General features: G+C 44.7%; 1 protein-coding gene across 1 annotated transcript in view; it reads right to left on the reverse strand.

Annotated features, from left to right (window-relative positions):
* LOC310878540 (nuclear receptor ROR-alpha A-like) overlaps positions 1-14,661 on the reverse strand; it is an 80,402-nt gene that overhangs the window by 14,161 nt on the left and 51,580 nt on the right. Inside the window, exons 2-4 of the mRNA XM_083792871.1 lie at positions 5,744-5,829; positions 4,825-4,966; positions 690-959 (exon numbers count right to left, since the gene is read on the reverse strand). Of these exons, the coding sequence (XP_083648997.1) occupies positions 690-959; positions 4,825-4,966; positions 5,744-5,829 (498 nt within the window). The remainder of the gene's footprint in view (positions 1-689; positions 960-4,824; positions 4,967-5,743; positions 5,830-14,661) is intronic.

Here is a 14,661-nt window from a genome sequence, read left to right on the forward strand (position 1 = left end):
ACAGCCTAGAGGACGCATCGCTCTACAGCCTAGAGGACGCATCGCTCTACAGCCTAGAGGACGCTTGCTGACGATGGGCACATTTTATTAATGGATTAAATAGGGCCGGGCCCTCAAGGTGTTTTAACACATCCCAACCTTAACCCATTCTGACCTGAGATCAGATTCATACGAGGTTTCCACTGGACACACACTGGTCTGATTAACCCATTCTGACCTGAGATCAGATTCTAAAAATGTCAGTCGTTCTTCGATTTTTCAAAAATAGCAGACCTACAAGCTCGTAGCGCGCCACTCGGTGGCGCGATATGAGCTTGTAGATCTGCTATTTTTCAATAGCTAAAGCACAACATGATGCTAACACCAGAATGGGTGCCCGCCCAGAATGGGTTAAAGAAATATGGTGAAACTTGAATAATTAATAAAATGCTGTTGAACTGAAAACTACGGAGCCCCTGAATGGCCATGCATTCAAAATATATTTTATCTTGTACGTACGAGATAATATCTTGTACGGACGAGATATTATCTTGTACGTACAAGATAAAATATATTTTGAATTCATGGCCATTCACGGGCTCCGTAGTAAACTGGTTGTGAATGATGCATAATTTCACACCATGGTTAAAAAAAACAAAAAAAAAAAAACATTCCAAATGACCATTAAAGGGATCCACATGACAAATGACAGACCTTGGAGGATGCTGAACCTTCCCCAGGGGAGCGCTGCTCCAGATATCCTCCCAGCTCATGGTGGAGTTCCGTGAGGCCCGTAGCGGAGAGGCCATACTGGGCGGAGAGAGGCTCAGCCTCCCCGGGCGTCTGGCCGCTCAGGCCAGGGTGGGAGTGCAGGAGGTGGGCCGCCTGACCCTGTGCTTGTGCTTGTTGAAGCCTGTGTTTCTGGACCTCCGCGTAGAGGCTGTCTCGCTGCTTCTTGGACATTCGACCAAACTTCACCGCTGTCCAGGAGAGGAGGGGGCCGGAGGAGAGCAGAGAAGCTACGTTACAGTCAGGAGTACTTTATCAACCAACAAGACAAAGAGTGTCTTGAGTGCTGCTATTGTGCATGTTGGCTCACTGGAAACCCTCTGCTACACCAGTGGGTCTCAAAGTGTCCTTGAGTGGTTTCCAAATGGGTATGGTACCTCTAAGAGTTATGGGGGCCCTTGAATTTAAAAAGGTTTGAGAACCACCATACACTAAATGAGCCAACGTGCACCATAGCAGCACTCTGACTCTGTTTGAGCAGAATGGAACAGAGCCTTCATTAGTATCATTAACACTGACTCTGTTTGAGCAGAATGGAACAGAGCCTTCATTAGTATCATTAACACTGACTCTGTTTGAGCAGAATGGAACAGAGCCTTCATTAGTATCATTAACACTGACTCTGTTTGAGCAGAATGGAACAGAGCCTTCATTAGTAAGTAGGGAAGAGGCCTCCATAGCAGCACTCTGACTCTGTTTGAGCAGAATGGAACAGAGCCTTCATTAGTATCATTAACACTGACTCTGTTTGAGCAGAATGGAACAGAGCCTTCATTAGTAAGTAGGGAAGAGGCCTCCATAGCAGCACTCTGACTCTGTTTGAGCAGAATGGAACAGAGCCTTCATTAGTATCATTAACACTGACTCTGTTTGAGCAGAATGGAACAGAGCCTTCATTAGTAAGTAGGGAAGAGGCCTCCATAGCAGAACTCTGACTCTGTTTGAGCAGAATGGAACAGAGCCTTCATTAGTATCATTAACACTGACTCTGTTTGAGCAGAATGGAACAGAGCCTTCATTAGTAAGTAGGGAAGAGGCCTCCATAGCAGCACTCTGACTCTGTTTGAGCAGAATGGAACAGAGCCTTCATTAGTATCATTAACACTGACTCTGTTTGAGCAGAATGGAACAGAGCCTTCATTAGTAAGTAGGGAAGAGGCCTCCATAGCAGAACTCTGACTCTGTTTGAGCAGAATGGAACAGAGCCTTCATTAGTATCATTAACACTGACTCTGTTTGAGCAGAATGGAACAGAGCCTTCATTAGTATCATTAACACTGACTCTGTTTGAGCAGAATGGAACAGAGCCTTCATTAGTAAGTAGGGAAGAGGCCTCCATAGCAGAACTCTGACTCTGTTTGAGCAGAATGGAACAGAGCCTTCATTAGTATCATTAACACTGACTCTGTTTGAGCAGAATGGAACAGAGCCTTCATTAGTATCATTAACACTGACTCTGTTTGAGCAGAATGGAACAGAGCCTTCATTAGTATCATTAACACTGACTCTGTTTGAGCAGAATGGAACAGAGCCTTCATTAGTATCATTAACACTGACTCTGTTTGAGCAGAATGGAACAGAGCCTTCATTAGTATCATTAACACTGACTCTGTTTGAGCAGAATGGAACAGAGCCTTCATTAGTATCATTAACACTGACTCTGTTTGAGCAGAATGGAACAGAGCCTTCATTAGTATCATTAACACTGACTCTGTTTGAGCAGAATGGAACAGAGCCTTCATTAGTATCATTAACACTGACTCTGTTTGAGCAGAATGGAACAGAGCCTTCATTAGTATCATTAACACTGACTCTGTTTGAGCAGAATGGAACAGAGCCTTCATTAGTAGTAGGGAAGTATAGGAAGACTTATTCTGTGTGCATAAGTGTCGGCAGTGTTGGTAGGCCAATCAGAGGCAGGCGGGGCGTTACCATGTCTATGCTCAGACGTAGAAAAGATATACGCTGTGTGCATACTGTAGGTCTCCAGGTGTTACAGCGCCTCCCCCTGGTGAGGTTCCTCATTGTGAAAAGTGGCAGCTGGCGACTTCACGTGTATCGGAGAGGACGGGACACAAGCTCACTTACACCCTAACCAACCAACCAACCAACCAGTAGGGTACACCACACCCTAACCAACCAACCAACCAACCAACCAGTAGGGTACACCACACCCTAACCAACCAACCAACCAACCAGTAGGGTACACCACACCCTAACCAACCAACCAACCAACCAGTAGGGTACACCACACCCTAACAAACCAACCAACCAACCAACCAGTAGGGTACACCACACCCTAACCAACCAACCAACCAACCAACCAGTAGGGTACACCACACCCTAACCAACCAACCAACCAACCAACCAGTAGGGTACACCACACCCTAACCAACCAACCAACCAACCAACCAGTAGGGTACACCACACCCTAACCAACCAACCAACCAACCAACCAGTAGGGTACACCACACCCTAACCAACCAACCAACCAACCAGTAGGGTACACCACACCCTAACCAACCAACCAACCAACCAGTAGGGTACACCACACCCTAACCAACCAACCAACCAACCAACCAGTAGGGTACACCACACCCTAACCAACCAACCAACCAACCAACCAGTAGGGTACACCACACCCTAACCAACCAACCAACCAACCAGTAGGGTACACCACACCCTAACAAACCAACCAACCAACCAGTAGGGTACACCACACCCTAACCAACCAACCAACCAACCAACCAGTAGGGTACACCACACCCTAACAAACCAACCAACCAACCAACCAGTAGGGTACACCACACCCTAACCAACCAACCAACCAACCAACCAGTAGGGTACACCACACCCTAACCAACCAACCAACCAACCAACCAACCAGTAGGGTACACCACACCCTAACCAACCAACCAACCAACCAACCAGTAGGGTACACCACACCCTAACCAACCAACCAACCAACCAGTAGGGTACACCACACCCTAACCAACCAACCAACCAACCAACCAACCAGTAGGGTACACCACACCCTAACCAACCAACCAACCAACCAACCAGTAGGGTACACCACACCCTAACCAACCAACCAACCAACCAACCAGTAGGGTACACCACACCCTAACCAACCAACCAACCAACCAACCAGTAGGGTACACCACACCCTAACCAACCAACCAACCAACCAGTAGGGTACACCACACCCTAACAAACCAACCAACCAACCAGTAGGGTACACCACACCCTAACCAACCAACCAACCAACCAACCAGTAGGGTACACCACACCCTAACCAACCAACCAACCAACCAACCAGTAGGGTACACCACACCCTAACCAACCAACCAACCAACCAACCAGTAGGGTACACCACACCCTAACAAACCAACCAACCAACCAGTAGGGTACACCAGCGACCAAGTAAAATGGTATGATGACTTCTGTAAATTGGGCATAAAAAATGGAATAGGGGGGGGGGTGGGATAAAATAAAGTACCCTGAAAACAAAAGCTACAAAGTGACTTTAACATTGAAAACAAGAGGACATTTTGGCCAAAGGCTGCCACTATAGAGATGAAGAGGCAAAGGGTTAACCCTGCCGTCTGATAGAAAATGAGATATGGTGTGTGGAAAGTTGTCATTTTGGCCTGAGGGTGGTGCTAGAGAGGAAAAGTCACGGGGTCACTCAAATATCACGCCTGCCCTGCGCTCAGCGAAATGCATGGTATTCCATCCAGTAGCAGTCTTTGAGATAGAGGACGAGCAATGTGTTCCGACCTACCGACCGTCCGACATTGTCCTTCTACTGCTGTTGTGTGTGGTCAGTGGTGTGAAATAATTATTTCTGCCTAATGCCCACTGTAGGCATACTGTGTGTGTGTGTGTGTGTGTGTGCGTGCACGCGTGGTGTGCGTGTGCGTGCGTCCGTCCGTGCATGCATGCATGCATGCGTACGTTCGTGCGTGGCATTGCGTGCGCTCGCGTGGTGTGTGTGCGCGTGGTGTGTGTGTGTGCACGTGGTGTGTGTGTGCGTGTGCGTGTGTGTGAACCTACCGTCTCTAGACATGCCTACGGTCAGACATTTCTGTAGTCTACAGTGCTGACAGCGGTTACGGCTGGTTCGGTCGATGACACAGTTCTTTTGGCGAGGGCAGGAGTACGCTGCGTTGCTCTGCTGACTCCTTCTGAAGAAACCCTGTGCACGCACACATGCACACGCACACAAACACAGCCATGTCAACTGTATACACTGTGAAATGCAGCAGGACATTTGCACACGCGTGCGTGCATGTGTGCGTGCGTGCGAGCATGTACATGAGAATGCGTACGTGTGTTAATGTGTTAATAGCCCATGTGGACCAATCAGTTTATTCGAGTGCACTGCTCATGATCAGTTGTCTTATTAGCGCTCCCCACTGGCCCTGGACCAGTTAGTTAGCTGTGAAATGAGCCAACAGCAGTCCAACAGCTGTCACAGCAGACCTCTGTGGAAGAACACACATTGCCAGACAAGTATAATCCCTAGTGTTCTTTTGTTGTTTTTACAAAAAAATTATCCCACGATTTTGTAACCCAGATGTTTAACAATTATTTAAAGACAACACAGCCACAGAACTACTCCGTTTTAATCTCATTCAAGATGACATTCAGACAGTGCACGCTAAAATATGAATCTGAAAACATTATCATACTATAATTCACTCAATGTCTGTCTGTCTGTCTGAATGAATGTCTGAATGAATGAATGTCTGAAACACTGTCGTAGACTTTTCACACAGGCATTGACCATAATATTACGGAGGTCTTAACGAAGCCCTTTTTTCACTTTAACAAATTATTGATTAATAATTAATTTATTAGTGCATTCAAATTACCCAAAAACGTATCTGTCGTCAACTATCAACTTAGTTTTACATTACTTATAGCTATCATTTTGCCTAAAGGAAGTCGGGCTGCCAGGGACGGCTCTTACCTTGCAGCCCTCGCAGGTGATGACTCCATAGTGGATCCCTGACGACTTGTCTCCACAAATCTTACAAGGTATGATTTCAATTTGAGCTGCAGGGAAGGAAGAGAGAGAAAGAGAGAGAGAGAGAGAGAGAGAGAGAGAGAGAGAGAGAGAGAGAGAGAGAGAGAGAGAGAGAGAGAGAGAGAGAGAGAGAGGGTTGTTCCTTTAGGCTCTGGACATATCGACAACATAAAGACAGAATGGACAACAGTTAAATACTACAAAAACAAGCAAAGAAACTGAGATAAAAACGCCGAATTTTGGGTTAAGCCGTGGATGGAGATACTGTACATTGTACAATACTCAGAGCGGGGCTAACATCTGTGGGTTTTCAGTCAAAGCCGATAACACACATCAGTCCAGTCAATCACTTACATTAATTTAGACATAGGCTATAGTAGAACCAAACAGTACCAATCGTATAGATTGCAAGATCCACTGATACAACTAAGAAATGTTCAGGATAAAATCTGTCACTTTATGCATTTTCTTCATATTTGTGACCGGCTCAGACCACAGAACTGAAGAGTCCGGGAGAGATTGTAGGAGACATAGACAGCAGGAATGCTGAGAGGGAGAGAGTGTAGGAGCAGAGAGGGAGACAGCAGCTAAAACCAGCTAAAACCAGCAACCATCATAAGCTGTTTTCTTGCTGTTCTTTCAGCAGGGTAGGAGAGACAAAGTGTAGGAAAGCAGAGAGGGAGACAGTGTCAAACAGACAAAGTGTAGGAAAGCAGAGAGGGAGACAGTGTCAAACAGACAAAGTGTAGGAAAGCAGAGAGGGAGACAGTGTAAAACAGACAAAGTGTAGGAAAGCAGAGAGGGAGACAGTGTAAAACAGACAAAGTGTAGGAAAGCAGAGAGAGAGACAGTATATGAGAGACAAAGTGTAGTGAAAGCAGAGAGGGAGACAGTGTATGAGAGACAAAGTGTAGTGAAAGCAGAGAGGGAGACAGTATATGAGAGACAAAGTGTAGTGAAAGCAGAGAGGGAGACAGTGTATGAGAGACAAAGTGTAGTGAAAGCAGAGAGGGAGACAGTGTAGGAAAGCAGAGAGAGAGACAGTATATGAGAGACAAAGTGTAGTGAAAGCAGAGAGGGAGACAGTGTAGGAAAGCAGAGAGAGAGACAGTATATGAGAGACAAAGTGTAGTGAAAGCAGAGAGGGAGACAGTATATGAGAGACAAAGTGTAGTGAAAGCAGAGAGGGAGTCAGTGTAAAACAGACAAAGTGTAGGAAAGCAGAGAGGGAGACAGTGTAAAACAGACAAAGTGTAGGAAAGCAGAGAGAGAGACAGTATATGAGAGACAAAGTGTAGTGAAAGCAGAGAGAGAGACAGTATATGAGAGACAAAGTGTAGTGAAAGCAGAGAGGGAGACAGTGTATGAGAGACAAAGTGTAGTGAAAGCAGAGAGGGAGACAGTGTAGGAAAGCAGAGAGAGAGACAGTATATGAGAGACAAAGTGTAGTGAAAGCAGAGAGGGAGACAGTGTAGGAAAGCAGAGAGAGAGACAGTATATGAGAGACAAAGTGTAGTGAAAGCAGAGAGGGAGACAGTATATGAGAGACAAAGTGTAGTGAAAGCAGAGAGGGAGTCAGTGTAAAACAGACAAAGTGTAGGAAAGCAGAGAGGGAGACAGTGTAAAACAGACAAAGTGTAGGAAAGCAGAGAGAGAGACAGTATATGAGAGACAAAGTGTAGTGAAAGCAGAGAGAGAGACAGTATATGAGAGACAAAGTGTAGTGAAAGCAGAGAGGGAGACAGTGTAGGAAAGCAGAGAGAGAGAGACAGTATATGAGAGACAAAGTGTAGTGGAAGCAGAGAGGGAGACAGTGTAGGAAAGCAGAGAGAGAGAGACAGTATATGAGAGACAACGTGTAGTGGAAGCAGAGAGAGAGAGACAGTATATGAGAGACAAAGGGTAGTGGAAGCAGAGAGAGAGAGACAGTATATGAGAGACAAAGTGTAGTGAAAGCAGAGAGAGAGACAGTATATGAGAGACAAAGTGTAGTGAAAGCAGAGAGAGAGACAGTATATGAGAGACAAAGTGTAGTGAAAGCAGAGAGGGAGACAGTGTAGGAAAGCAGAGAGAGAGACAGTATATGAGAGACAAAGTGTAGTGAAAGCAGAGAGGGAGACAGTATATGAGAGACAAAGTGTAGTGAAAGCAGAGAGGGAGACAGTGTAGGAAAGCAGAGAGAGAGACAGTATATGAGAGACAAAGTGTAGTGAAAGCAGAGAGGGAGACAGTATATGAGAGACAAAGTGTAGTGAAAGCAGAGAGGGAGACAGTGTAGGAAAGCAGAGAGAGAGAGACAGTATATGAGAGACAAAGTGTAGTGAAAGCAGAGAGAGAGACAGTATATGAGAGACAAAGTGTAGTGAAAGCAGAGAGAGAGACAGTATATGAGAGACAAAGTGTAGTGAAAGCAGAGAGAGAGACAGTATATGAGAGACAAAGTGTAGTGAAAGCAGAGAGGGAGACAGTATATGAGAGACAAAGTGTAGTGAAAGCAGAGAGGGAGACAGTATATGAGAGACAAAGTGTAGTGAAAGCAGAGAGAGAGACAGTATATGAGAGACAAAGTGTAGTGAAAGCAGAGAGAGAGACAGTATATGAGAGACAAAGTGTAGTGAAAGCAGAGAGGGAGACAGTATATGAGAGACAAAGTGTAGTGAAAGCAGAGAGAGAGACAGTATATGAGAGACAAAGTGTAGTGAAAGCAGAGAGGGAGACAGTATATGAGAGACAAAGTGTAGTGAAAGCAGAGAGAGAGACAGTATATGAGAGACAAAGTGTAGTGAAAGCAGAGAGGGAGACAGTATATGAGAGACAAAGTGTAGTGAAAGCAGAGAGAGAGACAGTATATGAGAGACAAAGTGTAGTGAAAGCAGAGAGGGAGACAGTGTAGGAAAGCAGAGAGAGAGACAGTGTCAAACAGACAAAGTGTAGGAAAGCAGAGAGGGAGACAGTATATGAGAGACAAAGTGTAGTGAAAGCAGAGAGGGAGACAGTGTCAAACAGACAAAGTGTAGGAAAGCAGAGAGGGAGACAGTGTCAAACAGACAAAGTGTAGGAAAGCAGAGAGGGAGACAGTGTCAAACAGACAAAGTGTAGGAAAGCAGAGAGAGAGACAGTATATGAGAGACAAAGTGTAGTGAAAGCAGAGAGGGAGACAGTAGCCTATATGAGAGACAAAGTGTAGTGAAAGCAGAGAGGGAGACAGTGTCAAACAGACAAAGTGTAGGAAAGCAGAGAGGGAGACAGTAGCCTATATGAGAGACAAAGTGTAGTGAAAGCAGAGAGGGAGACAGTGTCAAACAGACAAAGTGTAGGAAAGCAGAGAGAGAGACAGTGTCAAACAGACAAAGTGTAGGAAAGCAGAGAGGGAGACAGTATATGAGAGACAAAGTGTAGTGAAAGCAGAGAGGGAGTCTAACAGTAGGAAAACTGGAAGGGGAAGACAGACCACAAATACAATACAAATAGTAGATGTGTGCTAGTATTAGGTATTTCGGTTGATAGGATGTTTTTTTAATATATAAATTACATTTATGGAAAATTACATTTGTGATTGTGGCCAGCAACATGGCAAAGCATGAAATACCCTTAGCTTGTGCGATCTTAATTTAGCCACAGACTAAATTCCCCACCCTGAACATAGCACTATAGTTAATCATCAGGGTTTGTAATAAATCTTAGTGTTCAAACAAAGTAAACACAGTGTGTGAAGTGTACCAGCCTTGGTCCCTCATACAGGGACCAAGGCTGGTCCCTGTATGAGTACAATTATGAGGTATTTGTACTTTACCTGACTATTTCCAATTTCTAATACTTTTACTTCTACTCCACTACATCTCAGAGGTACTTTTACTCCACTTTATAGTCACTTTATAGATTGCATATTATGCATAATTCTGCATAATGAGTACTCTTACTTTTGGTACTTTTACTTCCGGACTTTAGCCTATTTCTCCATTGCAGTATTGGTACTTCTACTTAAGTAAAGAATGTGAGAACTTTTCCAATAGTAGTTGCTGATGGTAATGAGGAGATAAGGGATGTCTGGAACATTAATCTCTAAAAAGCACCCCGCCCCCGCAGCATGTGGCCCCACGTGACTCGTCATATTTAAATGCCACCATGTGTTAACCCTAGAAGACCTGAGGCCCGTTCTACAAATCATACCATGTGTTAACCCTAGAAGACCTGAGGCCCGTTCTACAAATCATACCATGTGTTAACCCTAGAAGACCTGAGGCCCGTTCTACAAATCATACCATGTGTTAACCCTAGAAGACCTGAGGCCCGTTCTACAAATCATACCATGTGTTAACCCTAGAAGACCTGAGGCCCGTTCTACAAATCATACCATGTGTTAACCCTAGAAGACCTGAGGCCCGTTCTACAAATCATACCATGTGTTAACCCTAGAAGACCTGAGGCCCGTTCTACAAATCATACCATGTGTTAACCCTAGAAGACCTGAGGCCCGTTCTACAAATCATACCATGTGTTAACCCTAGAAGACCTGAGGCCCGTTCTACAAATCATACCATGTGTTAACCCTAGAAGACTGAGGCCCGTTCTACAAATCATACCATGTGTTAACCCTAGAAGACCTGAGGCCCGTTCTACAAATCATACCATGTGTTAACCCTAGAAGACCTGAGGCCCGTTCTACAAATCATACCATGTGTTAACCCTAGAAGACCTGAGGCCCGTTCTACAAATCATACCATGTGTTAACCCTAGAAGACCTGAGGCCCGTTCTACAAATCATACCATGTGTTAACCCTAGAAGACCTGAGGCCCGTTCTATAAATCATACCATGTGTTAACCCTAGAAGACCTGAGGCCCGTTCTATAAATCATACCATGTGTTAACCCTAGAAGACCTGAGGCCCGTTCTACAAATCATACCATGTGTTAACCCTAGAAGACCTGAGGCCCGTTCTACAAATCATACCATGTGTTAACCCTAGAAGACCTGAGGCCCGTTCTACAAATCATACCATGTGTTAACCCTAGAAGACCTGAGGCCCGTTCTACAAATCATACCATGTGTTAACCCTAGAAGACCTGAGGCCCGTTCTACAAATCATACCATGTGTTAACCCTAGAAGACCTGAGGCCCGTTCTACAAATCATACCATGTGTTAACCCTAGAAGACTGAGGCCCGTTCTACAAATCATACCATGTGTTAACCCTAGAAGACCTGAGGCCCGTTCTACAAATCATACCATGTGTTAACCCTAGAAGACCTGAGGCCCGTTCTACAAATCATACCATGTGTTAACCCTAGAAGACCTGAGGCCCGTTCTACAAATCATACCATGTGTTAACCCTAGAAGACCTGAGGCCCGTTCTACAAATCATACCATGTGTTAACCCTAGAAGACCTGAGGCCCGTTCTACAAATCATACCATGTGTTAACCCTAGAAGACCTGAGGCCCGTTCTACAAATCATACCATGTGTTAACCCTAGAAGACCTGAGGCCCGTTCTACAAATCATACCATGTGTTAACCCTAGAAGACCTGAGGCCCGTTCTACAAATCATACCATGTGTTAACCCTAGAAGACCTGAGGCCCGTTCTATAAATCATACCATGTGTTAACCCTAGAAGACCTGAGGCCCGTTCTATAAATCATACCATGTGTTAACCCTAGAAGACCTGAGGCCCGTTCTACAAATCATACCATGTGTTAACCCTAGAAGACCTGAGGCCCGTTCTACAAATCATACCATGTGTTAACCCTAGAAGACCTGAGGCCCGTTCTATAAATCATACCATGTGTTAACCCTAGAAGACCTGAGGCCCGTTCTATAAATCATACCATGTGTTAACCCTAGAAGACCTGAGGCCCGTTCTACAAATCATACCATGTGTTAACCCTAGAAGACCTGAGGCCCGTTCTACAAATCATACCATGTGTTAACCCTAGAAGACCTGAGGCCCGTTCTACAAATCATACCATGTGTTAACCCTAGAAGACCTGAGGCCCGTTCTACAAATCATACCATGTGTTAACCCTAGAAGACCTGAGGCCCGTTCTACAAATCATACCATGTGTTAACCCTAGAAGACCTGAGGCCCGTTCTACAAATCATACCATGTGTTAACCCTAGAAGACTGAGGCCCGTTCTACAAATCATACCATGTGTTAACCCTAGAAGACCTGAGGCCCGTTCTACAAATCATACCATGTGTTAACCCTAGAAGACCTGAGGCCCGTTCTACAAATCATACCATGTGTTAACCCTAGAAGACCTGAGGCCCGTTCTACAAATCATACCATGTGTTAACCCTAGAAGACCTGAGGCCCGTTCTACAAATCATACCATGTGTTAACCCTAGAAGACCTGAGGCCCGTTCTACAAATCATACCATGTGTTAACCCTAGAAGACCTGAGGCCCGTTCTACAAATCATACCATGTGTTAACCCTAGAAGACCTGAGGCCCGTTCTACAAATCATACCATGTGTTAACCCTAGAAGACCTGAGGCCCGTTCTACAAATCATACCATGTGTTAACCCTAGAAGACCTGAGGCCCGTTCTACAAATCATACCATGTGTTAACCCTAGAAGACCTGAGGCCCGTTCTACAAATCATACCATGTGTTAACCCTAGAAGACCTGAGGCCCGTTCTACAAATCATACCATGTGTTAACCCTAGAAGACTGAGGCCCGTTCTACAAATCATACCATGTGTTAACCCTAGAAGACCTGAGGCCCGTTCTACAAATCATACCATGTGTTAACCCTAGAAGACCTGAGGCCCGTTCTACAAATCATACCATGTGTTAACCCTAGAAGACCTGAGGCCCGTTCTACAAATCATACCATGTGTTAATGTTAACCCTAGAAGACCTGAGGCCCGTTCTACAAATCTCCATTACAAATTGAAGTTGACGATTGACATGCAAATAATTGCGACTAACGATGTAAAATATACAAAGAAATTATTTTTTTATACTAAAAAATCACACCAGTGTGAACCGAGTGGTGCAACTCCCGTCTATTGGTTCTCTGTATCGTTCCAATTTGTATCGTTCCAATTTCTTCTCTGTATCGTTCCAATTTCTTCTCTGTACTCTGGTGCCCCCTACTGGTATAAATAAGTAACATACCCGTGCTCACTTATACAAACATACATACAGGTACCTACCTACCTACCTAGGTACACGGACGTTGCTGGATGTACTGTAGGAGTGGTTGCACCACTCAAAAAGGTAAAACAATATGAAATAGCTGCTATTTTTCAATAGCCAATGCAAAAACATCTAAAACAACACAGATGCTTTCCCTTTTTTTAATGGGACACTTGGCACACTTTCCGAGAGGTAAAATAGTTACTCCTGGACTGTAAATTGAACTCTGAAAGTGTAAAAACTAAAAGATACCCGCAAAGGTGGATTTGACTGTGCACGGGAAATACCATGGATGTAAGCGTGGAACAGCACATAATGGAATGTGGGAGGGAAGTGATGATGAACTAAGGAAGGGTTAATGCATTATGGTACAGGATGTCTATAAGGTTGTGTCCTCACTCTCTGAGGACACAGACTGTATTGTGTTTCTTTTTCCCCCGGCTGTCTAAAGCCCCAATGCTTATGCAATTTGTCCTGAAACGCTCTCAAACCACAGAGAGTCAAAGCAGGTCAGACTGCCTGTCAGACAGGCCTAGGCTGACCTGCATGGGCGCTGGGGCACAACATGGCCAGTAGGTGGCAGTGCCGTTCAGCAGTGTTGGACGAAGACAACGATGAACCCAAGCACTGTAATCTATGGATCTACACACTGGTTCCCAAACAGCGGGTTGGGACCCTATTGTGGGTCGTGGACACATTTTTATGGGTCCCTTTATTTTTTTTTGTTTCCTACATTTTGTTTTGAATTATTATGGCTTCAAAACATTTTCAAAAAACATTCCCAAAAAAGCAATTTCTTTCATGAATTAAAAACAAATTCAATGATTTTCTTTTAGTAATTTCATGAAGAAATCAAATAAATTCCATAAATGAGAGAACAAACATTACTTTAAGTAACAGTGAAATTAGTTCACAACGTGGCACGGAGCGTCGCGTTTTGAGATTAGAATAGAATTAGAAATAGTTTGGATCTTCTCTTTTGGGTCACAGGCTAATAGGGTTGGGAACCACCGATCATCTACTACACAATCTGTTGCACACTTAATCATTCAAATATGATAGATAATTAGAACTTCTATGACTGCTGGTGCTAGTGCAGCCACAGTACAATACTATCACTATACGACTGGAATTGTCAAGCTCTGACATTCTCAAACAGGCTTACAAAGTCACATGAGATCAATATGCAAACCTCCCTCCCCTTACAGTATGCAGGCCCTTTCCCCCTCCATGAGATCAATATGCAAACCTCCCTCCCCTTACAGTATGCCCCCTCCAACCTCATGTAGGCACTTTTCCCCTCAAAGACATGCCATGAGTTACACTAGAACTAAAACTATAACTACAGTATATCGTTCACCATTGATTTTTTTTTTTTTCTTTTTATAATTTTTTATCCCACGATTTTGTAATTGTAACCCAGTTTTCTTTTCACCCAGTGCCAATTATCTAATGTAATCCTGGGCGCTACACTTCCTCTGCCAACCTGGGGGGGGCAGCAGACTGACCTCATGCCTCCTTCTATGCATGAGGAGTCCAAGCTGCTTCTTTTCAACTGACAGAGGGGAATTTCCCGGGCCGGACGTAACGCGTGGAAGGGACACGTTATTCCGACCAGTTCCTTTCCCCTCCATCAGGCGCCCCGGCTGGCCAGGGGGAGGCAGTTTAGAGACCAGGATTACTGCATGTTTTTGTGAGGGTACCTACCCTAGGGGCCAC

Source organism: Protomyctophum parallelum (assembly GCF_964188405.1).
Source record: "Protomyctophum parallelum genome assembly, chromosome: 2".
NCBI lineage: Eukaryota > Metazoa > Chordata > Actinopteri > Myctophiformes > Myctophidae > Protomyctophum > Protomyctophum parallelum.